Raw genomic sequence first — 27758 nt, 5'->3', positions numbered from 1 at the left:
GCCAAGATAGTATAAATACCCCCCCAAATGACCCCATTTTAGAAAGAAGACACCCCAAAGTATTCGCGGAGGGGCATGGTGAGTTCATGTATGATTAAAAAAAAATTCACAAGTTAGCGGAAAATGACACTTTCTGAGGAAAAAAAATATAAATAAAGTTTCCATTTCTGCTAACTTCTGGCAAAAAAATCAAAAATCTCCCACTGACTCATTATGCCCCTCAGTGAATACCTTGGGGTGTCTACTTTCCGAAATGGGGTCATTTGTGGGGTGTGTTTACTGTTCTAGCATTTTGGGCGGGGCTAAATTGTGAGCAACCCTGTAAAGCCTAAAGGTACTCGTTAGACTTGCGGCCCCTTTACGCACCTAGGCTGCAAAAAAGTGTCACACATGTGTTATCGCCGTACTCAGGAGAAGTAGGGCAATGTGTTTTGGGGTGTATTTTTACATAAACCCATGCTGGGTGAGAGAAATATCTATGTAAATTGACAACTTTGTATAAAACAATTTATAAAGTTGTCATTTACAGAGATATTTCTCTCACCCAGCATGGGTATATGTAAAAATACACCCCAAAACACATTGCCCTACTTATCCTGAGTACGGTGATACCACATGAGTGACACTTTTTTGCAGCCAAGATGCGCAAAGGGGCCGAAAGTCCAACGAGTACCTTTTAGGAGGGCATTTTTAGACATTTGTATTCCAGACTTCTTCTCACGCTTTAGGCCCCTAAAATGCCAGGGCAGTATAAATACCCCATAAGTATAAATACCCCATTTTGGAAAGAAGCACCCCAAGGTATTCCGTGAGGGGCATGGCGAGTTCATGTAAAATTTAATTTTTTGTCACAAGTTAGTGGAATATGAGACTTTGTAAGAAAAAAAAAAAAAATAATAATAATAATAATAATAATTTTCCGCAAACTTGTGCCCAAAAAAAAAAAAATTTTATGAACTCGCCATGCCCCTCACGGAATACCTTGGGGTGTCTTCTTTCCAAAATGGGGTCACTTGTGGGGTATTTATACTGTCCTGGCATTTTAGGGGCCCTAAAGCATGAGAAGAAGTCTGGAATCCAAATGTCTAAAAATGCCATCCTAAAAGGAATTTGGGCCCCTTTTGCGCACCTAGGCTGCAAAAAAGTGTCACACATGTGGTATCACCGTACTCAGGAGAAGTAGGGCAATGTGTTTTGGGGTGTATTTTTACATATACCCATACTGTGTGTGAGAAATACCTCTGTAAATGACAACTTTTTAATTTTTTTTATACAAAGTTGTCAATTCTCACCCAAAATGGGTATATATAAAAATACACCCCAAAACACATTGCCCTACTTCTCCTGAGTACGGCGATACCACATGTGTGACACTTTTTTGCAGCCAAGATGCGCAAAGGGGCCCAAATTCCAATGAGTACTTTTAGGATTTCACAGGGCATTTTTACGCATTTGGATTCCGTGAGGGGTATGGTGAGTTCATGTAAGATTTTATTTTTTGTCACAAGTTAGTGGAATATAAAACTTTGTAAGAAAAAAAAAAAAAAAAACAATTTCCGCTTACTTAAAAATCTTCTATGAACTCGCCATGCCCCTCAAAAGTGATCTTTATAGCGCCGCAGCGATTTTACTGTGTTTTTGCGGAACGGAATTGCGGACCCATTCATTTCTATGAGGACAGACTTTGTCCTGCTCGGATCCGGAATTGCGGATCTGCACTTCCGGGTCCGCACTTCCGTTCCGCAAAAATATAGAACATGTCCTATTCTTGTCCGCAATTGCGGACAAGAAAAGGCATTTTCTATATAGTTCTGGCAATGTGCGGATCTGCAAAATGCGGAAAGCACATTGCCGGTGTCCGTGTTTTGCGGATCCGTGGATCCGCGGATCCGCAAAACACATACGGACGTCTGAATGGAGCCTTACAGGGGGGTGATCAATGACAGGGGGGTGATCAGGGAGTCTATATGGGGTGATCAGGGGTTAATAAGTGACAGGGGGGGTGTGTGTAGTGTAGTGTGGTGATTGGTGCTACTTACAGAGCTGCCTGTGTCCTCTGGTGGTCGATCCAAGCAAAAGGGACCACCAGAGGACCAGGTAGCAGGTATATCAGACGCTGTTAACAAAACAGCGTCTGATATACCTTTCTGATGCGATTATTTTAACATCTACAGCCTGCCAGCGAATGATCGCCGCTGGCAGGCTGTAGTATAACTTCCGAACAGCGCGCCGCGTTCACAGCAAATCTCGGGTCTCACGAGATGACGCCGATCGGCGTTAGTGTGACCTGAGGGAGCCGCCGCAAGAGGTTAAAATGGCTACATCTGTACATTAAATTTTTCACTCTGGTAGTGCCCCCTGTTTTTTATTCTTTGGTTCACCTTCTCCTTTCAATTTCCCTCAGTGCTAGAGATTTATTTATCCCTACTAAAGTCATAGAAATGTATAGCTATACAGTATATCTCTAGAAAGAGGAGAATGGGGCAGTACATACCATGTATTTCTCTGTGGCTATATGTAAAGAATTATTTTCAATGCAGATGTAGAAGGGGTTAACAGGAGCTAATTAATACGCATCATTGACAATGCAGGTGCTTGATGAGCTGCTGCCTACCCACAGAAAGGCAATCAAGTCCTTTCAAATATGCAAGTAAAATAACGTTCTAAATTCATGGGATAAAACATTTAAGTACTCCAGTTTCTCACAATAAAAACTCAATGCATTGTCAGAACATGCTGTCAAACCCTCAGCAGGCTGTAATTTACATTACAACCACTGGGTGGCCGCATGTAGACACATATACCATACAAGCAACTACCCACAGCATATTATGAAATTATGATTTTTTTCAAAGCATTTCTAATATGTCAAGCCAAGATTAGGTGGAAAGAAGGACACATCTGTAGGTGGAATAAGATATGGGGTTCATTGATAGGCCCCAGTGGAAAAGGCAATCTCAGGGGGAAGAGGGACGATGGGGGGCGACAGAGCGAGCTCCATCTTTCTATTCACTTAAAGGGGATGGTCAAATTGCAAGAATTATTTAAGAAATGTCCTAATGCATTACTTGTGTATAGAAGGCTGCATAAATATCAGTATGTGTCCTCCCTTGCTGAATTCATAGGGCGAGGAGGATGGTGGTGATGTGATTCACCCACCTCACTGCCGCCTCTGGACAGATAACCTTCTTGTGCATGTCCTGAACAGTAAATGAACCGTTCCCTTCAAGCACAGAAAAGGATCCTTCCAGGGGCAGCAAAGACAGAGCTGATGTGACTGAATCTTCTTGTGCCCTAAAGACCAGGCAGGAGATAAGTTCTTGATGTTTATGCAGCTTACAAATGGGGACCTGAAGGCTGGAATAATATAATGCGTGACAAACAGATGTATGCCACATAAGAAATACATTACGACATGTCTGCCACGATTTTTAGAAATTGCCCATTCTCTTTAAATATCGCAGTTGCTATTGGCCACAGCATCTAAGGATTCATATAGCCGGGAATCATAGTTATTTTCAATCCCTGTCAATGCAGCTGAGTGTCAGCTGTAATATACCAAAGACACCCGCTGCCGATGGCACAGGCTCAACCGGCATTGTCAGAGCTGTATATGTATGGTGGCTGCCCTTGAAGAGGTTGTCTCATCTTAGACATTGATGGCATATTTCTAGGGTATGCAACCAATGTCAGATAGGTGCGGTTCCCAGAGAGGGACCCCAGATGTGAGCAGAGAGCAGCTGCCTATGCATGGTGGCCATCCATTCATATCTATGGGACTGGCTTGGCTATCTCCAGCAGTCCCATAGAAGTGAATGGAGCAGTTGCCGCACTTGCTTGGTGTGCTCTCCATTCATTTCTATGGAATGTTCGAAAATAGCTTAGTGCACTTGGTTATTTTTAGAACTTTCCTAGAAATTAATGGAGAGCATGCCTCACATGTGCAGTCTGCCCTGCTTCATTTTCAGGGGCCTGTTCAGGAGGTAAGTCTAACATTGGTGATATACTGTATCTTAGTGATATGGCACCAATGTCCATGATGAGACAACCCCTCTAACTTCTCGGATGCTGCACTAAATACAGCATATATAGATAGCAATTGTCCCCAAGGGCTTAAACTTCTTCAACCTTTCTGTTGAGACTCAGGCTGTCAGTGACATCCTTGGTTCTGCCGTGTTCAAATAGATGCCGGTGGAAACTATATTAATGTCGGTGGAAATCAGGGCTGATGATCATAATCATAAAGCAGGTCAAATCAAATCCTAAAGAATCAGGTCGGGTGTTGCATCGGGGTGCAACAGGAAAACATGACTTCTCTATGATCAGTGCAACTTTTAAATAAAAGATGATGACATCGGCTACTTTCACACTAGCGTTGTTTGCGGATCCGTCATGGATCTGCAAAAACGCTTCCATTACAATAACACAACCGCATGCAAGTCAATGGGGGAAGGATCCGCTTTCTATTGTACCAGATTGTGTCAGAGAAAACGGATCTGTCCCCATTGACTTACATTGTGTGTCAGGACGGATCGGTTTGGCTCTGCTTCGTCAGGCGGACAGCAAAACGCTGCAGGCAGCTTTTTGGTGTCTACCTCCAGAGCGGAATGGAGATGGAACGGAGCAAAACTGATGCATTCTGAGCGGATCCTTTTCCATTCAGAAAGCATTAGGGCAAAACTGATTTGTTTTGGACCGCTTGTGAGAGCCCATGAAGGATCTCACAAACGGAAAGCCAAAACGCCAGTGTGAAAGTAGCCTAAGTGATTTCCTGAGTGGCTTGCACCTTGTCTCAGAAATATTAGGCCTGTTCTTCTTCATATGGCAACAGAGGGTACAGTGTTCTGTTAATTTTATCTGTACTCATTTGAAAGCCTTGTGAAAAGATTTTGACCTTCATTTATTTCTGAATGTGAGATAACCTTCATTTCTAAAAGGACAGTTCTTGTATTTGTCACAGAGAATAATGTTCATGTGGTGACAGAGAGACACTTTGGACACCAGCACCACCACAGCAGAGATAAAGCTGTCCGTGCTCTCGATGCCCTTCCGGCTAACAGGACGTTTATAGAGACTTATGTAATCAGCATGTATATTGCATTTCACACAGGTTTGACAGATGATAAAATTGAATTTATGATTTATAGAAATTGCTGTGGTAGTCAAACACAGCATTAAGGAAATATCCTTGTATTCTTATCCTTACCCGAATGTTTCAAGGAAAGTTAAAAATGCAGTACCACTGCTCTCAATAACATGGTTTTCTTTTCTAAAGGATCCATGATGCATATGGCAGATCTATGTTGTATTGAGTCCCTCTGACTTATAAAGGGGTCCATCAGGTTTCAGTTTTTTTTTTTCATACCATGTAGAATAGTGCAGAGAGCAGCACTACCTACCCATTAGGGTCTATGGAAATCTTGACCTGCTAACACCTGCCATCCACATAAGCTATTACTCCCCATTCCCCTCATACACATGTCTGCTTGGCTCATGGTGTATTCCCAGTGGGAGAAATCTGCTGCCAGGCCCAAGGACAAATGGATTGGGTAGTTGAAATCCAGACATCAGTTTTTGGGAGAAAGTTAGGGGGACACGATATATATTAGATGGTCAGCCGGTCCCACCCAAAATGGCAAGTTCTGCTGGCAAGTTCTCCCGACAATGTGTGGGAACATCTTAAATCACTCAACATCAATTCTGAAGAGATTATGATAAAAATATATTATGGGGGTTGCAATTTATGTAAGTTCCTAATATGTATCCGTACATTCTATTGCCTGATGTATCATCATGATACAAGAATTAAGGGGCAGCAAGGTTAGAAGTCAAGGCCACCTCCAATGATGGGGTTGCAGCACATGTTCAAACGCCATGCTCTTTTGGCTCCCATTGGTCACAGGTCCAGTTTTAATTGAAAGAGAAACTGTCTATAACTGACTATAATGGCCCAACACTGTATCTCCTGGGTGACAGTGAGAGAAGATGATGGTAAATGAAGCCCTGTACTTTCAGCTGTCCATAGGGTCTCAGCGCCAGATCCTTATCTGTACTATTTTCTGACGGGCATCTATGAAATATCAGAAATTAGAACGTTTTGCAAGAAAGTGCAAATTCACTTCCTGCAGGGCCCAGCATTATTATTATTGTGGAGAGAGATTTTCCAGGCATTTAAAGGAATTTTGATTCGGGTAGATTTGCACCTGAATCTAATTTATTAGCTAATTTGGACAAATCGGAAAAAAAAATTGTTTAGGAAGTTGACCCTATACCAAATGTTTAGGTCCAAAATTTCTTGGTCCTATTGGGACATTATCAACAATGCATCTGTGGCTGTAAGGAATGCTGCATGTGTAAATCCAAGTAATACATCAGACTATACACATGATACACTCCCTCCAGCCGCAGATTGGTAATGACAAAATCCAGAATACTATGTAATTAGATTAACTATTTTTCTCCTTCAAAAACTTCAAACTGGTTATCCCTTTAGCAGAGCAAAAAAAATAAAGTCCAGATGGTCCTAATGACAGGAGATGAATGAGTTTTAATATCTCTGAGGGCATAATCACAACAATGCAGTGTTTGTGCTCATGGACGCAGCTGACCTGCTCTAGGAACTGTGAATGTCGAATACAAGTCGACTGATAAAAAGCTCAAATTATCAGTGACGAGAAAAGTGTAATATTGCACATAATTTAGAAAATCTTTTTTTATCCTATTTATACTGTATATCGGCAAAGATTTTTGTTCTTGTTCACCTGCAGATGTGACTCTAATTTTCAATAATGATGAAAAGCTGATCATTCCGAACATTAGACGGCATTATATTGAAAGCATTAATACGTGTCTCTGGGAAATAACTGGAAATTAGTTTTTTTGATAGAATAAGATTCCAACTCTTACTTGGGTAATTTAGGGGATCTTCAGGCCTTCACCCCAGCACATGACACTTGGAAACTATTATTATAAATAAGGTATTCCAGCATATCAATTTAGCATCTATCCACAGTGTGAATCCCTGCACTCTTACTTCTAACTCCAAAAGAATTTGTATGCTAGACCACTTCTCTATACCAACTTCTCCTCACTATGGCTGTGTGAGGGAACCAGCAGTTGGACCCTCAGAAATCTAACATTCAAATGCTGAAATACCCTTTTAAGAACTAAACAATCAGCAATACTACAAGACAGTATTTTTATGCAAATATTGTACCAGCTGTTTCATGATTCAACGGAAAGAGTCAAGGGAAACCAACAAGATCTCCAAACTAAAGAACTTCAAGTATGTAAAATGTTGACTAAAATAACATTTTAAGTCAGACATTCCTATATTTTGTACACCTCTGCAGCCAATCACTGGCCTCAGTGTTTACAGCACTGAGGCCAGTGATTGGCTGCAGCCTGAGGAGAGGACAGACTGGCGGTGCTGGATCGGAGGGACCTGTGGAAGACAGTGTAAGTGCTTTTTATTTTATCAGGTTGCAGGCAGTTTTCAGAAATATTTTTTAAAAAGTGATCAACCCCTTTAAAATAAGCTATTGAGGACCACCATTATTTGAATGGTGAAAATGAGGCCCAATCCTACAATTTATTTAAAATATACCCAAGACATAATTTCCTTGTCAAGAACTTTTCCATAAAACAGTAAGATATTACTATTTCCAACATTAGACATAAATAAAATATCTGATGCTCATTATTGATCAGTATTATAAGAGTTTATAACGCTATATTAATGCTAACTGTTGCCAATTGACCTTCTAAAATTAATTTGTAACCTATGCCATTAAGTGTAACCCCGTCGTTTCTACACTACTGAATAAATTATACAGTCACTTAACCCCTACTATTGATTTGCACTCTCATATTAATCTTTACATTTTGTAAGATAGAGAACAACAGGTTAAGCTGATTATAACAGAAGCTCTTGATAAACGATATATGATAGAAATTATGAACTCAACACCAGTGTAAGGAATTCAAGAGTATGTCCCTGCATGTGGAATAACTAAGCTCTTTACCCGCTTTAATTTCTTAAAACCTTATCTGTAAGCCAACTATAAGGCTTCATACACATGTTAATATTATGGCTATGGACAAGCCCTCAATTGCCAAAAATTGTAAGGCCCCCCTCATACAATTAAGATAACTGTTTGTCAAACACATCTTTGGCCAATAGCTATCACTCTCAATCCCCTCATACACATGCCATCTCGGTAAAGCAAGCATGTAGGCAACAGTGGGAGGAAGCAATTTATCTCCTTGACAGCAAGAGGATCAGGTAGTCCAAATCCAACATGCCCGATCCTAATGTCCCCATCTATTGCCTGGGCAAAGTCAGGAAGTTCCCATATACATTAGATGATAGGCTGATCTCATTAAACCTAGCAGATTCGATCACCATGCTTCTAATGCTTATGGTCAGCATGATAAAGCATCAATAACAGTCTGTGGGGCTATACTGTACCAACGTATTCCTCTGATTTCCTCTGATTTCATACAAAAACAAATCAATTTTAAAAATTGCACCATGATTAGGTGGGGACTCGATGTGCCTCCTTACAGGCACCCAACTATTGCATGTGCATTAAACTTGATACAAAGATCCCCTTAATGTAAAACTGTCACCATGAATATGGAGTGTAATCTGCAGGCAGCAGGTTATAGAGCAGGAGGAGCTGAGATGATTGATATATAGTTATGTTGGAAAAGATTAAGTGATTGGCAGCTATCTTCTATGTACGGTATCTTCAGCTATCTTTCATCTATGCATAGTCATCCAGGAAATAATAAACTGTAATATTAAGTGTTGTTGATTTATTAGGTAGATTATTGTTCTGACAGTTTGATCTGTTGCCATCATCTTTACTTTCCTAAAAGCTCATAAACCCTCATTTAAAAACTATGAGGGCCTTCAGAGGCATTTGTTTATGATTGCATTTTACAAATTTTGGGCAAAGAATGATTTTGTTCAATTGGTCTATATTAAAAGTATTCAGCAGTTTTTGTCTTGAATACTAGTTTGCCTAGCTGTGAGCATCTTACTTTTACTTTCATTCTGAGCTTTTATCTGCTGGCTATGTATATCCTTTATCTTTGAACTTCTAACAGCTTATAAACACTTATTTAAGCCATATTCTTATCAATAAGAAAATAATTGAGCTATAACAAGTGTTTATGAGGTCAGAAGATCAGAGATAAGGAGCCATCAGCTGAGTTGCCTCCTGGGAAACAGAATAATCACAGATCCTAGTACTAGAGAATCTCAAGGCTGTACAGAGAAAGAGTCTGAACATTTTTAACAAAGACCAATTGAAAAAATACTTTTTTAGTTTAAAATGAGTAAAATGCAATAATAAATAAAAAATGTCCCCAAAGTTGTCCATAGCCTTTAAGCTAAATTCTTATCAAACTGATATGAATATGGGACACATAAGTGTTTATGAGCTGTCATGGAACTAAAGAAAAGGACTACAGATCGAGCAGTCAGTGCAGTTCTGATGGATTCACTGTGAAGGAGAAGCAACAGTCGGCTGATGCAATGGACAAACTGTTGACATTTTTTTTATAAAGACCAATTGAAAAATATATTTTTAGCTCACAATAAGGACAATTAAATAATAAAATGAATTGCCCCTAAAGGTGCCCATAGCCTTTGATTTCAGATCTTCTATTTATCTATTTAAAGGAATTGTCCAGGATTTTGATACTCATGGCCTATTTTCAGTTTACCAAGCAAAGCACCATACATTGTATAGTGGTTGTGCTTGGTACTTTGGCTCAGGCCCCTTTCACTTGAATGAGACTGAGCTGCACACGGGCAATGTGACCAATGACCACAACATCACTGGCCAAGGAAGAGGCTGCAGAACTCACCAGAGTGTTGTGGCCTTTTCAAATAGAAGATAGGCCATCAATATCAAAATCCATGACAATGCCTTTTGTTCTGTTGTGCTGCTATAAACCTCTATAGTATTTCACCAGTTGTATGGCATCCGGTTGGGAATCAAAGCTAAATGTGTATATTTACATGTGCCATGCCTTTCTCATTGTAAAGAGAACATAACTTACAGTCTTTACAATCCTTCTTGTTCCTGTCCATTTTCCCCATTGTCTTGCATATTTTTTATCCCGATTTCTGTGTGATTTCTTGTGTAATCTTCTAACGCGTTCTGTTGCCCAAGTGATGAACAGGGGACCAATCTGTGTGACAGTGAGAGGTATTCTACTATATAACAATTATAATTTCCTAGGATCACTTTAGTACATTTTGGATATACTAAAGTGAGTGACAATGTTTAGATCATGGATTAAGGGTAACTGAAAGCTTTCTAGCATCCTTTGGGTTGAGCTATTCAAGAAATCTAGTCCCTTTGGGTCCAACACTCTGCAGACATAAGAACTTCCACAACCATTTAACTGTTTATTGGAAATTTACATTTGCATACTTTCTGTGGTGGTCTCTCATACCTGAGATATAGAGTGGTGGAGATCCTAGAGAATTGGTTTTCCCTACTCATTTTACTCTCTCTGTTTTTTCCCCTTTTTTGTTTTTTTATTTTGCATTGTTTCCAGTGAAGGCCTTTATTATCTTGTTGTTTTGCGGAGATATTTCTAGTATTCTGATTTCAATTACTGTTTTATGTTCCAATTTGTTTCTTGTTCTGGGCTGGGTAATGTAATTTCCCCCTATTCTTTCCTAATTACTATGTCAAAATATGATTCATATTCTCTGCTAATACAAAAACCATTGAAACATAAAGCGAGTGACAACCAGAAAAAGGAAGTCAAGAGGTTGCCGTTTCTAGGCAGCCTGATGTACCACAACCTGCAGAATACACTAGAGAAGATTCTGCAAAGTCAGGTCACACTTATAGACAGGTATTTCAGGCTTTCACCGAGCCATTGCAATTTCTACATGGTAAGTCTGGTGTATACAGCTCTTTCAGGTATAAACAGTTGCAATCTATGTCATAAACCATGTAAAAGTAAGAAATGAATCCAAACCTTTATAGTGCCTGAAAAGAAACAAACAAGAACAGTCTCCTTTAAGATGCACAGTTCTTTTGCATGCAATTGATTCATGTCCAGCGTGCATTACATACACATTCCTCTCGCTGTTTATGGAGCTAATGCTAATCTGAAAATTACCATAGCAAGTGCAGAAGCCTTATGGGGAGGGGAGGGTCATTTGTTTGCAAGTGCCATACTTCCAAAAAAATGTTGCATAACTTCAAATATTAGAAGAAAACATGAGGGTAAATGCCGTATAAAAGAGCAAGCAAATTTAGCAGCCAAAAAGGGCAGTGTGATGATGCAGACGGCATGGATAAAAAAACAGTTATATTTGGGAAAAGCCAAGTCATATTGTATCTTGTTACTATTCTTTCAGTATAATGCGTATACATGCTTAATATCATCCAATGTCCCTTGATAGACTGTATATGACACTAACAGGCAAGCAGGGGGATATGATATGAAGCGCATTATGTTCCCTGTGTCATTCCTGACACAGGCCGGGGGGGATGTACAGCACGGGATAGGGGCACGAACAGTAGAAAGGAAAAAAAAGGGGGAGAGGAAGGGGAAGGTAAACGAACATAACATGGATCCATGGTGCACAAACCTTCCGGCTCTGTGTTTTCTTTGAGGTGCACTTGCTTCAGAGGGCAGCAGAAGATTTCGTGACATTTAGCACGAAAGGGGGACTCTTTTTTCTTTAAATCCGCTGACTGGATGGAATCTTGCCGTAACATAATGTACTCCTGTGTGCCAGGGGGAGCGTCATCCAGAACTGTGGTTACCACATAACAAAATGAACTGGAGTTAGAGCTGAATATGAGAAGCTAATACTTTCTTAGATAATATGTGATAAGCTATTTCCACTGCAAACATCAACCCTAAAAGTTTTAAGAAAAATAGAAGAAAATAAAAGAAGGGGAGGAATGTGGAAAAATATTACTGTGTGAAAAAGTAAGTAGGACATTCAGGGAACATACTGGGACCAAGAAGCAGGACTATTTTGGGTGTTTATGAAAAAATATCTGCATACCAATGTGTCCTTTCTTACCTGTTGTCTCGGTTTGAGATATCCCGAGATGAGTGGTGCAAAATGACCAGCTTTTATTGTTTTAGTCTAAAGTTGATCAAAACAGACGATTTAAACCAAAACATCAGTCATTCGTCGAGTGAAAATTAGCAACAAATTATATTTTTATCTGATCGATGCTGGACCATCATCATCTAAAAATAAGTCATCCGTATTTAATATTTTCACCAGTTGAACGTTCAAAGAAAGATTGTTAAAGAACAAAATATCTTTCTTTGGTGATCTTCCAGAAAGATCTTTCAACCATCTCCCGGTTTCATTGGACATGTATGGCCATGGTGACGGCCAATATGGAACAAAATATGTATGGCAGTGCCTGTGAGAAGAAGGTTCACCAGATGATTGTTTAACTGCTGTTCAACCATCAACCTAGTTCTATCTAATGTGTATGGCCACCTTAAAGTTTGTCATCTTGCACCACTCATCTTGAGATATCACTACCCAAGAGAAAAGTAGGACACATCTGTAGATATTATCTTGTTAGTACTTCTGCCCAAAACAATCTACATCTTGGCTATTCGATAAGTGTTCCACCCAGTGTATTTTATAATATTGTACTGTGTATGGTAAATTGTATATATGTAATATATTTACAGTGTATCTGTTATCATCACACAATGAAAGCAGCCATTTTGTGGAGTGACCTAGTTTTCTTCACAATCCGTCCTGGTTGTTCACAAATATATCACTATAACTAGTGAACTGCTGTGCATACCATCTGAAAATATACCCTATGTGTTGCCATATGATGCTTTGTACAGCACCACATTGTATAGGTAGGTTCATGTTCAATGAAATCTAAGCTATTTGGAAGTGCAGTAGGGCTCAAAATCTATGGGTGCCATATGAAAGTTGTACGGAGGTGTAATAGGGATTGGTGCTTGAGCCCTAAGTATCAGTACCTAAAAAGTCAGGTCCGTACTATGCCCAATTAATTGTATGTATAATGGTGAAATCCAAAAATGGCTGCATTCACTGCGTAGGTGATAAGTTCGAAAATACATGGAATATATATTCATATGGCTGAATTAAACAACATGTTCCTATGTGAGATGGATGGAGGGAATATTCTATGGGAAATTTACATGAGTTCATATGTGAATCATATATTGTCTTTTCCTTTTGAGGGGGGAATAACAAAAAAATAAAAATAAAAAATAGTTCAGAACCATTGATAATGCATCTCAAGAAAGACGACATAAATATCTTTTAAGAAAATGTAATAAGCATGCACTTGAAACAGAAACAGTGAAACTAAAGAAATACCAACATAATATAAATGGTGTGATCAACATCGATAAAATAAATTTGTTAACTTTAACAGAAGCATGCAAAATGGCAACAGTGATCAATCCAACATATTGATGTGCTCTTCTTCACTCTCAAAGTTTTTAGTAAAATCATGTATTTTCTTCTAATCCACTTATAACTCCAGTTATTAAATATTTATTGCTCGGGTTCCAGGTCACTGCCTCCTGTAAGATCAACACACTCATCCACTGCTGCTGTGCTCATAACAGTAGTCTGGGAAAGTATCCTATACAGTATATAACCACAGTAAATATAATACAAAACATGATTGAATCCTATCCTTGCTATGTGTTTCTACTGGATTATAAAATGTATCTATTTTTTTTATAAACCTTTGTGTTAATTTTAGAAATGTATGTCATCAAATCTAAATGATCTCGCATGTGTTGCCTGGATAGATGTTGCCTATGAATTGTTTATAGCCACCAGCTACGTTTTAGACACGGGGATAATGCCGTAATAAAGAGCAGACAGAAGGCTAGTGTGCGGGGAAGATGTGTAGGTGCTATTATGTCTAGCGGAGAGAGTAAATTGATGACACAACCATGCAGCATAAGGCAATCATGAATACTAGGCTGTTTTGTCTGCAGACTGTGAGATCTCCTTATGTTCAGGAAACAAATTTAGATTTTAGCTGCACAATCCAACAATAGAATTTTGTGAGTTTGCATACATACTTGAAATACATAATAGAAAATGCATTGCATCATAGAGACACATACCATAGGGGCAGACCATGCATCTACCATGAGGCCCCTTGAGAGAAGGGACTCACGCCATGTGTTCCTTATTTCAATAGGTTTTGAGAATTCATGCATAACCCCACTCTCCATAAATACTACAAACGAGTCTGGGGAATTAATCCAAGGATCATGGAAAGAAGAAGGGTCAAAAAAGCCCTGATTACAGATGTGTCCTTGCCTTAGTTTTAATTTGGTTAAGAATCTCAATTCCTCATGAGACAAATTTGATACAATATCACGACCTGCTAGGAAAACCCTTGACAGGTTGCAATTCACATCACAACCACTGGGTGGCCACACTTAGACATGTATGGCTTATGCTATACGACAGAGTGTCACGAAATCATGTTTTTTCTATAAGTTTATCATCCGAAACCACACCACAGTTTATGGTGAGCTAAGAGCAAAGGTAAAGAAGGGATCATCTGTACAGTAGGTATGTGGTGGTGTTAACCGGAAGGGGGCTGCATTTTGATCTTTTCAGTAAAGCCCCTCAAATCTTGTAACCACTGTAATGGATTATATGAAAATCAGGTTAAAAGCTAAATGCAAAAGCTACTTTTGAGAACTGCATACAAAAATGCTTTGAGAATATTAATGGTGCTCATGAGGTTTCCGGAAACAGACCTTACACCTATTTATGTTTCCAGTTAGGCTTTGTGTCCCAGAGATGGAGACAGGTCCTAGGATTCTTGTACTCCAAGGTCACATACAAAGAAGATGATGCCTAGTTGTTTTTTCCACCCCTGCATATTTGTTCATTCCAGAGATTCACGTTGCAAGAGGACAGCAGATGCAATCAGAGTTTACATCTAACATGGTACAAAATCAGGAAATATAATTGGTAGCATAATGACTAGTGTTGAGCAAATTGAGCTTCGGATCATAGATCCAAAGTCGATCAATTCAAAACTTTGTTTTAATGCTGTACGGAGACTTCGGTGACAACAAATTTCCCTCGCCGGAGCCCATACATTAGAATGTTGTGCGTAGAAGAATCGCCGTACAGCATTCAAACAAAGTTTTGAATGAATCGACTTCAGATCCGGGATTCGAAGCTCGATTCACTCAACACTAATAATGATGTGGTGGCAAGTCTTTTGTTTTGTATCCGTTGGAAATGTTTTGAAAATGACTTTGATGAAATCTGTGGTTGCTTACTTCCTCTAGATGCTACATCTTCTTCTCAAGCTCCAAAAACATAATGATTTCACGGCTTCTGCCATTCATTCTCTGTGCCGAACTGCAGAATATGTTTGTGCAATTTAAACAGGAATTGACAAAATAGTGCTTTAAAATTGTCTCTCAGCAGATTAACTACTGGAAACACTAAAATACGATTGAAAACCATGGACATCCACCAGTGGGCCAATGTGAATTGGACACGTCATTTGCTCATATGGTACAGATGTAGCAGACGTTAAAGTAATTCCTGGTGCGATAATATACAAGCTTATCAGGCTGGCTTAAATTAATGTTCAAAACTTGTTACACTATCTGCTTAACCCGTTTACCCACTGATGTTAGTGCTTGCAAGATCTTAACTTCTACATAGAGAAGTGCAGGTCCATCACAGAGACAGCATTACTCTGAGGGCGATTTCTCAAAACATTTTTAAAGGAGTTGTTGCATCCAATACGGTTTCTGCTTTTATATTCTAAAGTATATCTCAAAGAGAGAGGTGGAATCTGGTTGCTCTAGGAAAAGCCTACACTTTTCATTGTACTTTTTCTGAGCAGAACCTGTGAAGGAAAATTACTTATCTGCTCCCTGCTGCTTGGTTCTGGCTCTGTGGCTATCTTCACTGCACTTGTGCTCAGGAACCAAACTTCCTGCAGGAACGGTGTCAAGTGGGCCTCTGCAGCCAAGATCTGGCTTCAGTGGTGACATGTCCCCAAGTGGCACGTCACTGCTGGGTCATGTGTCACTTATGGACACTGTTGAGGCCGGTTATTGGCTGCAGTGGTGCATGTGACTCGGCCTGTGCAGGAAGTGCAGTGACCCACGGAGCCAGAACTTTCCTTCATGTGTCACACCTGGCAAACTTTAAAAAAAAAGTTGTATCAAGTTTTAAAAAAATAATAATAATAGTAATCCTGTGACTTTATGAAAATTCTACCTATGTTATCATCAGTGTAACAGATCTGATTGTCTTACTTTATCATTCATATCTGCACTAGAGCAAAACAGTCTCCGTTCAATAAATTAGTCTTGCATGGCATCAGTACCTTAAGACCACACATAGCATGGGGATTCTAGCAGTGGGCGGCAGCTTTCAAGGTCTCATACATTTGAGGAAGGAAGAAACAGAATTAGAGACCGTAGGGGGAGACATCTCTCATAATTCCAAGTTATGGCAGGGAGGGCAACAACTGCCAGCTAGAACTGCCCGGCAGATGGGGAAGTTTGCATATCTTAGTTGACATGATATATAAGTGAAGCTATTTTCAGAGTTTTATAGATATTGGACTGTTTTATGGACACTCAGTACATTTATGGACACGAGGTCCAAAAAAATGTTATATGGCTAATGATTTCTCTAAGGACTCCTACAGATAGAAGTATTAGGGCTCTGTAAAAGCTCCATATGACCATACCACAACACCCCTAGAAGTCTAAGGGACTACACTGCATTTCACACAGAGGCAGAGTTATGGAAAACAGCATAGTGGTACCATAAAGAAAACGGTCAATGAAATGATTTGACCTCTGGGACAACTATTGATCCAGAGAATGAGGGGGGGGGGGGCAGAAGTAACAGTGCAGGCAACATCATTTGAATAGGCCAGCTGCATTTCCTTGCACAGTGGTGCTCCTGGCCACCTGGATGAGAAATGCTACCCCAGTGCTATGACCCCTTCATTTTCCAGATCCATGGAGGTCCCAGAGGTAGGAGTTTCATCGACGATTAAGCGATTGCAAATTGGGGACATAGCGGTTTATAAATTGCTCATTATCCATATTGTTTTTTTAAATGAATGCTAAGATAACATACAGTGCCTTGCAAAAGTATTCACCCCCTTGACCTTTTTCGTGTTTTGGTGCCTCACAACCTGGAATTAACATGGATTGTTTGAGGATTTTCATCATTTAATTTACAGAACATGCCCATAACTTAGAAGATTTTTTTTTTATTGGGTAAGCAAACAACAAATAGGACAAAATAACAGGTAAAGCCAATGTGCATAACTATTGTTCCCCTAAAGTCAATGCTTTGTAGAGCCACCTTTTGCGTCAATCACAGTCTCTATGAGCTTGCCACATCTTACCACTGGGATTTGTGCCCATTCCTCCTTGCAAAACTGCTCCAGCTCCTTCAAGTTGGATGGTTTGCGCTTGTGAACAGCAATCTTTAAGTCTGACCACAGATTTTTTATTGGATTGAGATCTGGGCTTTGACTAGGCCATTTCAACAAATTTACATGTATCCCCTTAAACCACTCAAGTGTTGCTTTAGCAGTGTGTTTGGGGTCATTGTCCTGCTGGAAGGTGAACATCCGTCCTAGCCTCAAATCACGCACAGAGTGGTACAAGTTTTGCTCAAGAATATCCCTGTATTTAGCACCATCCATCTTTCCCTCAACTCTGACCAGTTTCCCAGTCCCGGCTGCTGAAAAACATCCTCACAGCATGATGCTGCCACCACCATGTCTCAATGTGGGGATGGTGTTCTTTGGGTGATGTGATGTGTTGGGTTTGCGCCAGACATAGCGTTTCCTTTGATGGCCAAAAAGTTAAATTTTAGTCTCATCAGACCAGAGCACCTTTCTCCATACATTTTGGGAGTCTACCACATGCCTTTTTGCATACTCACAACGTGTCTTTTTGTTTCTAGCTGAAAGTAATGGCTTTCTTATGGCCACTCTGCTATAAAGCCCAACTCTATGGAGCGTACGGCTTATTGTCATCCTATGTACAGATACTCCAGTCTCTGCTGTGAAACTCTGCAGCTCCTTCAGGGGGTTAACTTAGGTCTCTGTTCTGCCTCTCCGATTAATGCCCTCCTTTCCCGGTCCATGAGTTTTGGTGGGCGGACGTCTCTTGGCAGGTTTGCTGTTGTGCCATGTTCTTTCCATTTGGTTATGATAAATTTAATGGTGCTCCTGGGGATCATCAAAGATTTAGATATTTTTTTATAACCTAACCCTGACTTATACTTCTCAACAACATTTTCCCTTACTTGTTTGGAGAGTTCCTTGGTCTTCATGGCAGTGTTTGGTTAATGATGCCTCTTGCTTAGGTGTTGCAGCCTCTGGGGCCTTTCAAAAAAGGTGTGTATATGTAATGACAGATCATGTAACACATAGATTGCACACAGGTGGACATCATTTCACTAATTATGTGACTTCTCAAGGTAATTGGTTGCACCAGAACTTTTTATGGGCTTCCTAACAAAGGGGGTGAATACATTCGCACATGCCAATTTTCTGTTTTCTATTTCTAAACAATAGTTTAATTTAAATATTTTTCTCATTTCACTTCACTAACTTAGACTATTGTGTTCTGATCCATCACATAAAATTAAGATTTAGAAAACATTGAACTTAAGGCTGTAATGTAACAAAACACAAAAAAAAAGTCAAGGGGGGTGAATACTTTTGCAAGGCACTGTATGGTAGTAATAATATAATTTAATATAAATGTATGAATCATTGTATTAGTAAGAGTAAATGGTAAATAGATATTACGATTGTAGCAGATAGTTACTATCACATTGATAGTTATTATATTGACAGTTATTCTTTGCTTTCCCACTTGCCAAGCCTAGAGGGCGCCAGTACTTCATGATTTATGTTTTATGACAAATCCTCTAGGATAGGGTTTTTAGTAAATATTGTCACATATTTTTAGAATTGTCAAGAATCCTACTTATAACTAACATACATTTAATGTGATAGCAGGCACATAAAATGCAAATTATTGTTGTATAAACTGGGTGAAGATGTGCTTACAAGTGCGGGGAGGTATGCAATATATGACCATGAATCATTATTAGCAGTTACCATTCAATTTTCATTAAAATTTTATTTTTAACATAAGTATTTAAAGGGAACCTGTCACCATGAAAATGCAGGTAGCAGGTTAAAGAACAGGATGAGCTGAGAAGATTGATATGTGAAAGAGTCAGTATTACCTGTATCTTGTTCATTGAAATCCTTGCTCTTGCTATGCTTAGGGGTTCAGTGGCAAGTCTTATAAATGACTGACAGCCTCCACTTAAGAGTGTGCACAGAGAGATTGCTGGCAATCACTAATTCTGACTTCTAATCCCAGAATGAGCAGAGAGTTAAATGAAAATATGAAAAGTCATACTTTATTGTTTCCCACACAACTACATATCGATCCACTCAGCTCCTCCTGCTCTATAACATGTGGCATTTTCATTGTAACTTGTTCCCTTGAAAGAGTTTCCCTGTTAGTGTCTATAACTTATCCCTTATGGGGTGAACATATTTCTATGAGTTTCTGTTTCTCAACAGGTGATCAGCTATGAAGGTCAACTCAAAAACTCAATGGCAGATAGAAAAAGAGATGCCCAGGGCTTGCTCAACATTAATGAAGCCATCTACCACCAAAAAGGGATAATTTTTGGACCATTTTTTAATTAAAAACAAAATAAAAAGTTTGACAGTGCTGTGTGTTTTTTAACCTGCTGTTTGTTACCACCTGCTGCCATTCGTTTACCCATAGCCATATATGTCACTGTCACTTTACTTTTTACAAATTCTTTCTTAAAGAATTGGAAAGGGGTTGGATACAGTCCTAGGAGACCTCAGAGAGTCATACACAACTTTTCAGGGCATTTGGGGCACTTTTGATTTAGGTCGAATCTATACTGACCTAAATCGATCTTGACGACCGATTTGTTAGAATCAGTCCTAAAACGAATGTCAAGAAATTAATTCATCTGTAATTTTAAAGCAATTACTATAGCAATGGGATGAGGCATTCATAGCTCAAGCTTGCATTGTGTCACAATTATCACAATTAAACCTCAAAAAAATTGAAGTTGAAGCCTAATATTCTTTCATGAACTGGACCTGATTAAACTATTGATTAGCATGCATAGGCTACAAAACATAGAGTACATATAGACCCAAAAACAATGTGTTGGGCACAATAAATTAATAAGACCCTAACAAAAAACCTACTCAGTGCACATAAATACACCAAAATAAACTGAGACTAAACAGGTTTTACATAAAATAAAATAAATATTTTTATTGTAAATACAAATTACATAGATAAAAAAGAGACATGATACATCAGATAAAAACAGTGGACTACACCAGAGGAGGTATTGACAAAAAGTACGTGTAGAGGGAATACAGAAAATCATGTAGGCAGGCCCAATTTATATATGGAACACAGCTTAGTACTAAAGTGCAAGTGCATATATCTAGTCAAGTTGTTCCTCTATATCAAATAGCAACAATAAGGTAAATAGAACTACTTGAATCATACAGATAAATATGCTGGGGAACATACATATGGAGAGCCTGGACCCTGTATACAAATACAACACTAAGTGTTTACCTCTTACCTAAAATCACATTGGTATCACAAATCCATAATAGGGAAATCCACCTCAGGAGAGCCACGTACCCCAACGCGTGTTTCGGTGATGCCTTCCTCTGGGGGTGCAGCTCTCCTTGTGAATGTGCTCCTTTTAAAATGCCCAGCTCACCTGTGTAGAGTAATGTAATCATGCAAAAGCGTTGTAATGGATGGGAGGGCGCGTGCGAACACCCGATGGCCAGTTAGATGATCGCGCGCCCAATCCCGCCCACGTGACACGCCCAGACATGTGATGGCCGAGCAAACGCGCCTGCCCGTGCAACGATCAGGTAATCATCCCCACAGGAAGGTCCTTAAGCCATAATACACTGATGCAAGTTTACCCGAGAATAGGGATACCTACAGAAGACTCTATAGGACAAATGGTGGACCAATAATGTGGCAAACACACATACAATAAATACATGATTATACAGAGAATGTATAAGAGTTAATTTAAGTGAGTGATGATTATAGACATGATAAAATAATAAAAATTTGTGAAAAGCGTATGATGAAAAAAATATATAATAAATACATGATTATACAAAAAATATAGTAGAGTACAAATAAATAAGTAAAAAACACATATAGTGAATACTGTGAAATCAATTGGCAAAGATGATCAACTGCAAAACCATATAATTATTGTGAAAACACAATGTGTATTGTGGAAAAATGAAAAAAATTAAAAATATTAAATAAAAAATTAAAAAAAATTAAAAAAGCACATTCACAAGGAGAGCTGCACCCCCAGAGGAAGGCATTGCCGAAACGTGCGTCGGGGTACGTGGCTCTCTTGAGGTGGATTTCCTTATTATGGGTATGTGATACCAATGTGATTTTAGGTATGAGGTAAACACTTAGTGGTGTATTTGTATACACACTTTATGTTATTACTGGGTCCAGGCTCTCCATATGTATGTTCCCCAGCATATTTATCTGTATGATTCAAGTAGTTCTATTCACCTTACTGGCGTGTTGCTATTTGATATGGAGGAACAACTTGACTAGATATATGCACTTGCACTTTAGTACTATGCTGGGTGCCATGTATAAATTGGGCCTGCCTACATGATTTTCTGTATTCCCTCTACACGTACATTTTGTCAATACCTCCCCAGGTGTAGTCCACTATTTCTATCTGATGTATCATGTCTCTTTTTTATCTATGTAATTTGTATTTACAATAAAATATATATTTTGTGATGTAAAACCTGTTTAGTCTCAGTTTATTTTGGTATAGGCATAAATCAGACGAAGTACAGCACACTCGTCTCATCTAAATGGCAAGGCATGACATATAGCTCGTAATTATTCACAGGAAAATGAAGTATTGACTGATCCTACTGAAATGGAATAAAACTACTGTATATATAAAGCTATGAGTTCTCAGTTAGAAGAGGCATAGAGCTCTTCTTAAAATCAGTTTCCATCCTGTCTGCTCCTGGCTCTTATGAATCTGAAATGTTAATATCCCTGTGGCCTTTGAATCCTTCTAATACTACTTACAGCAAGCTCTTGTATTCCTCTCATCTACTAAATCCTACATTTTACTGCAAACTTCCTGTCATTTCCACATTTTGTAACATTTGCCATTCCATTATGACATCCTACAAAATTTGCCATTCCATTCTGACATCCTACAAAATTTTCTCCACCGTACTCAGAGAAGACAGTGTTTTTGCACAGGTGGACATAATAAAATAACTATAGTTGTAATCAGGGCCGAGCCGACACAGAGGCTGGGGAGGCTCCAGCCTCAGGGCGCAGCCTGGGGTGGGCGGAAAAACAAACCTCTTTTTTTTTTTTTTATCACTTACTTGCTGCCGGGCGCCCTCCCCTCCCCTCCCCTCCCCAGCCAGTGTTCACTCTAAGCTGCGCTTGTAGATAGGAGCAGGAGGCTGCTGATTGGCCAGTATCAGCTAGCTGCCCTGCCATTGGTCCATCCTTTCACACCCCCTTCTCTCTGGAGCTGAACACAGCAGGAGGCAGGCGTTCTCACAGTGGATCATGTGACCATGAAGGATCATGTGACCAGTAACGTCACAGACCTCCTTCTAACAAATCCATTCTAGCATCTACCCCTCATGTATGGCAGGACTCTGCTGAGCAAAGACCATGTGCCCAGGTGAGGTGACCACAGAAGTGCCCTGGCATCTGTCTGATGCTGGAAGCTCAATGTGGAGCTTTATGAATGTAAAAACTAATAGCCAAGAGGCTAAAGAAACCCTGCTTGTCTGCTTCTGACCCTAATCATAACACATAACATTCATTTGATTCCAATCTACCCTAACACCTAAAGGGATTTTTTTTAAAGCCTGCTGTTTCTCTAGATGACCTTATGCTGATAGTAGTGTTAATAGAGTCTCAAAGGTCTGTAAAAATAGGGTAACTGCTTTTATAGACCCTTGAGACTCTATTACCAACTACTATAAACATAAGGTCACCTAGAGAAAGAGCAAGTTTTTTAAATTATCTTTTTCCTTTAGGTGTTAAAACATAACTTATTTGATTGCTTGAACACCTAAAGGAAATCAAATTAAAAACCTGCTGTTTCTCAAGATGACCTTATGTTCATAGCAGTGGTAATAGAGTCTGAAAGGTCTGTGGAAGCAGTTACCCTATTTTTACAGACCTTTGAGGCTCTATTAACACTACTATCAACATAAGGTCATCTAGAGACACAGCAGGTTTTTAAAAAGATTTTTCCTTTAGGTGTTACAGCAATCAAATGAAAGTTATGTTTTAACACCTAAAGGAAAAACATAATTAAAAAAACCTGCTGTTCCTCTAAATGACCTGATGTTGATAGTAGTGTTAATAGAGTCTCAAAGGTTTGTAAAAATAGTGTACCTGCTTCTATAGAACTTTGAGACTCTATTCCCACGACTTTTAGCATAAGATCATCTGGAGAAACATCAGGTTTTAAAAAAAAAAAAAAATTTCTTTAGGTGCTAGAGCAATCAAATGGAGGGGAGAAATGTGACATGGGTGAGGATGGGGTTACATGATGGGCCGGAGACAATGTCTGTAGTCTGTCTGTGCCATGGACGGGGAGAAATATGACATGGAGGGCTGATGGCTGACATGGGGGGTCTGATCTGAGGCATTGGGGCTGTGCCTGTGAGCTGGGGTCTGATGGCTGGTCTGACCTGAGGTGGAATGAAAAATATTGTTTCCTATTATCCTCCTTTAAAACCTAGGTGCATCTTATGGGACGAAACTACATTTTGGCGCACCCCCCCCCCCCCTTCCCCCAGGTGAGCTGAATGGGGAGGGGGGGTCGGGGGTGCCAAAATGCAAGTTCGCTTGTGTTGGTAAAAAAACCTTGCACCGGCCCTGGGCGCAGGCAAGGGGGGGGGGGGGGCGCACTTGGGCAGCTCAGCCTCTGTTGGTGGTGGACCTTGTCCCAGCCCTGGTTGTAATACAATGGGATTCTCACTTTTCATGACGGAATACCATCCGGATCGCTAACCTGATGTTTTATTTCTTCTGGACATTTTATCCAAACATCAGGGACAGCCAAATTTTTATTTTATGGACACGATAAAAAACCAGACACAGGAAAAAAAGTCATCTATTTTTGCAGACTGCCCAGAATTATGGATAATTGTCAATCATAAATGCAATAGATACACTGTGTACATTCATCATATAAGGGCAATGGTTTACATTCACAACAATCAGATGGAAACAGTTTGAAAAGCGTTCAAAAAAATACATCAAATAAATGTAAAAATTAGATACTCTAATATATATGTATGTGTATAATGCATTCTCTCTCTCTCTCTCTCTCTATATATATATATATATATATATATATATATAACACTATATATAATTTTAAGTTCATTTTATTGCATTTTTTAAAAGGTTTTTTAATTGCCTTTCAGTGGAGCAGATTTCATTTCAGGTTACATCTTTATTCTTCCTCTGAATGTTTGGGTTATTTAATTTGTGATGTACATGATAACAATAATAAGATGGATGTGCTTGACATACATCCCCTGATGGAAGGACATTCATTTTCCCTTCCTTCCCCATGCACTTTTCACCCTATGCAATTTAATTTACTCCATTTAATTTTCTTCTGGACGTGAGGAGGAAGTATAGGTGACATGAATTATATGAGCACTTAACCTTAGGAGCACAGCCTACTGCTTTATTTGCCCTTAATACTGGAAAGACATGTAAACATTCAGATGGGGAGTCTATAAAATTTAATCTATGATCGTACAGACAATGGGGGGAATTTACCAAAACTGACACTTCATACTCTCATCTGAATCCAAAGTATTTTGGAGAAGAATAAAAAAAATTATAAGGAGGCTAGAAAAACGAAATCTATGTATGCAATGTGCAGGTTTAAGTTTTTGCCATATAGTAATTTAAAGAAGCATTCCAAACAAAAAGTTTTGTTTTCTGGCCCCTGTGTCATGTGATCAACACGCTGACCATCCAACGGCTTCTTATGTATAGACAGGAAGTCATTTTATTGATTCCTTTCTATAGGACTCACCTTGAGGCTCTCATAGAGACTTCCTGTCCACACACGAGACACTGTGTCGGTTGGAGAGTCAGAGTGTTGATCACATGACAAAGCAGAATCATAAGAAAGTGGATAACCTACAAATACAGTCACCAGTATAAAAGATCACCTTCACTACTAGTTACATCATGTACCTTTCTAACAGGACATAGAATAAAATGTATTCTGGTAGTGCTACTTGAAGTGATAAGAAAAAGCATAAAACAACAAAAACATTGCATATATTTTGTGGATATCACCCTGACCCATTCATCTCTATGGGGCATGCACACATCAGTATTTTTTGCAGATCCTTATGGCTGTTCTGAAAAGTATAGACTGTGTCCTATTCTTGCCTGTATTGCAGACAAGAATATATATATTTTTTGATGGGAGTGAGAAAAATGTGGAGGTCACACGGAAGTTATTCGTATTTTGAGGATCCGTTGTTTGCTGGTAAAGGGGTTTATTAATTTTCCCCCAATGTTTTTCTGTTTATGAAAATTAGAATTGCATTTATTATTAATTGCATATTAATTATACAAAATGTTTAACTAATCATTTAGCATGGGGAATAAAAAAACAGGCAAATATCACTATACCATACAAAAACCTAATAATAATATCAACTAATGACTACAAATAATAACTAGTGTGAAAATATCTACTTTATATATAATATTACAGAAGACACTCTGGATAGAAAGAAGTCTATAACATAGGGTCATCCATCTATACCTCTGATTCACCCGGTTTATTTTCTGCTATAGTCCACTAACAATGTAAAATGGCATGGACTCAACAATCTAGACTGGGACTCACAGCATTGTAAAGCAAACTATGAGAATAGGGAAACCTCATTCCTTCCCTACGAAGACAAAGTGGTCAGATTTTTTGCAATAAATGTACAGTTTCGTGCAGCTTTTTCCCACATAGGATAGAGTGATCCCAGTTAGGGCTCATGCACAAAAACGTATTTTCTTTCCATGTCCGTTCCATTGTTTTTGCAGACTGTATGCGGAACCATTCATTTCAATGGGTTCGCAAAAAAAAAAAACTGAAGTTATTCGGTGTGCATTCTGTTTCCGTATGTCCATATTTTCGTTCCGCAAAAAAATAGAACATGTCCTATTATTGTCCGCATAATGGACAAGGATAGTACTATTCTATTAGGGGCCAGCTGTTCCGTTCCACAAAATACGGGTGTCATCCGTATTTTTTGCGGATCGCAAAATACATACGGTCATGTGCATGAGCCCTTATCCTGAAATTTGACTGCAAGAAGTAAAGTTACAAAAGTAACAAGACTTTCAGACTAGAGAAAGAAAAAGCTTTTCAATATAAGCGTATCATTTTGTAATAATGTTGTTTCCTCTTATTGCAAAAAATAACCATAAAGTTGCAACAAAAAAGACAGAAAACTATACCATGTAAGAAAAAAATGTATAAGAAAATATAATACAAATACATAAAGGGCCATTTTATGTCTCATAGATTGTTTCTATTTTAAAATGTTAAAATTATACATCTATCGTACAATAATAAACTTGTACATATAGAAAGTAGAAAGTTATAAAAACACGAATGCTCATAATATTGTAAAGTGTAAAGCAGTTATCTTCCTGAGCATTTCAAATATGGGGCCTTAAAATGTCAAAAGCACAGCATGCCAAAATAGAACTGGTATAACGGTAATGCTGAGGATACGGCTCTTTCCTATGCTTCTTATTAATTCACTAATTTAGTGTCGTTGCCTTTGAAATGCTTGCGCTGTATGTTTTCATATATCAATCGAAACTGACTCAGATGAAATCTAGGCCTTTCCTGTCTAATGCATTATTTTTTATGCTAGTATAATATACCTCGATATGATTTGACATACCATGTCTAATAGATTCAGCAGAAGCAAAAGGCCAAGCCTAAGGTTAAAAATGCCAAGGCCCCTGGTAGGAAACAAGCATGATTACAAAATGTTATATTTGACTTAAAATGACATTGAAGTCATTAATAAAGTTAAATCTAAATGTTTGTATGTACAAAGGTACTATATGAGGAATGCATCACTAAATCTTGGCTTGGTCCCTACTGTTAGTGGAAGGGTGGAGTCCACTCCAGATGTTCCACAGTGAAAAAACTACTGCACATCTACAGAATCTCATCCACTTCATAGCTACTGCAAACAATGCAGAATTATCCACATGAAATTCCATTGCAGGAAATTTGCAGCAAATATGCCAACTATGGCCTTAATCTGAGGGTTTTCCTGTTATACTGTAGTAAGTTATGTATCTATGATATACTGGGACCCCCACTGATCATCAGAATCACAGAGCACGACTAGTCAACCACTTGATTGTTGCTTTAATGGGATTTCGTTGCAGATCTCTACAGTGCCACCATGAAGGGTCTGAGAAGTCAAACCCGTACTGATCATAATGTTATGCCATACCCTAGTGATAGGCAATGGAAATAGTCCTTCAAAACTCTCAACCCAAAACTAAAA

At 38.9% G+C, this 27758-nt stretch overlaps 1 protein-coding gene across 3 annotated transcripts in view; it reads right to left on the bottom strand.

The window, feature by feature from the left end:
* FGF13 (fibroblast growth factor 13) overlaps positions 1-27758 on the bottom strand; it is a 438846-nt gene that overhangs the window by 160094 nt on the left and 250994 nt on the right. For 2 of the 3 annotated variants that reach the window (XM_040405320.1, XM_040405319.1), the window contains exon 3: positions 11630-11797. The exons of the other annotated variant lie outside the window; for it this stretch is intronic. In XM_040405320.1, coding sequence (XP_040261254.1) covers positions 11630-11797 — 168 coding nt within the window. The remainder of the gene's footprint in view (positions 1-11629; positions 11798-27758) is intronic. 3 annotated transcript variants of the gene reach the window in all.

Source organism: Bufo bufo, chromosome 8, assembly GCF_905171765.1.
Source record: "Bufo bufo chromosome 8, aBufBuf1.1, whole genome shotgun sequence".
Taxonomy (NCBI): domain Eukaryota; kingdom Metazoa; phylum Chordata; class Amphibia; order Anura; family Bufonidae; genus Bufo; species Bufo bufo.
Note: the sequence above shows the minus strand (reverse complement) of the source record. Positions and strands in the feature narration are given on the sequence as shown.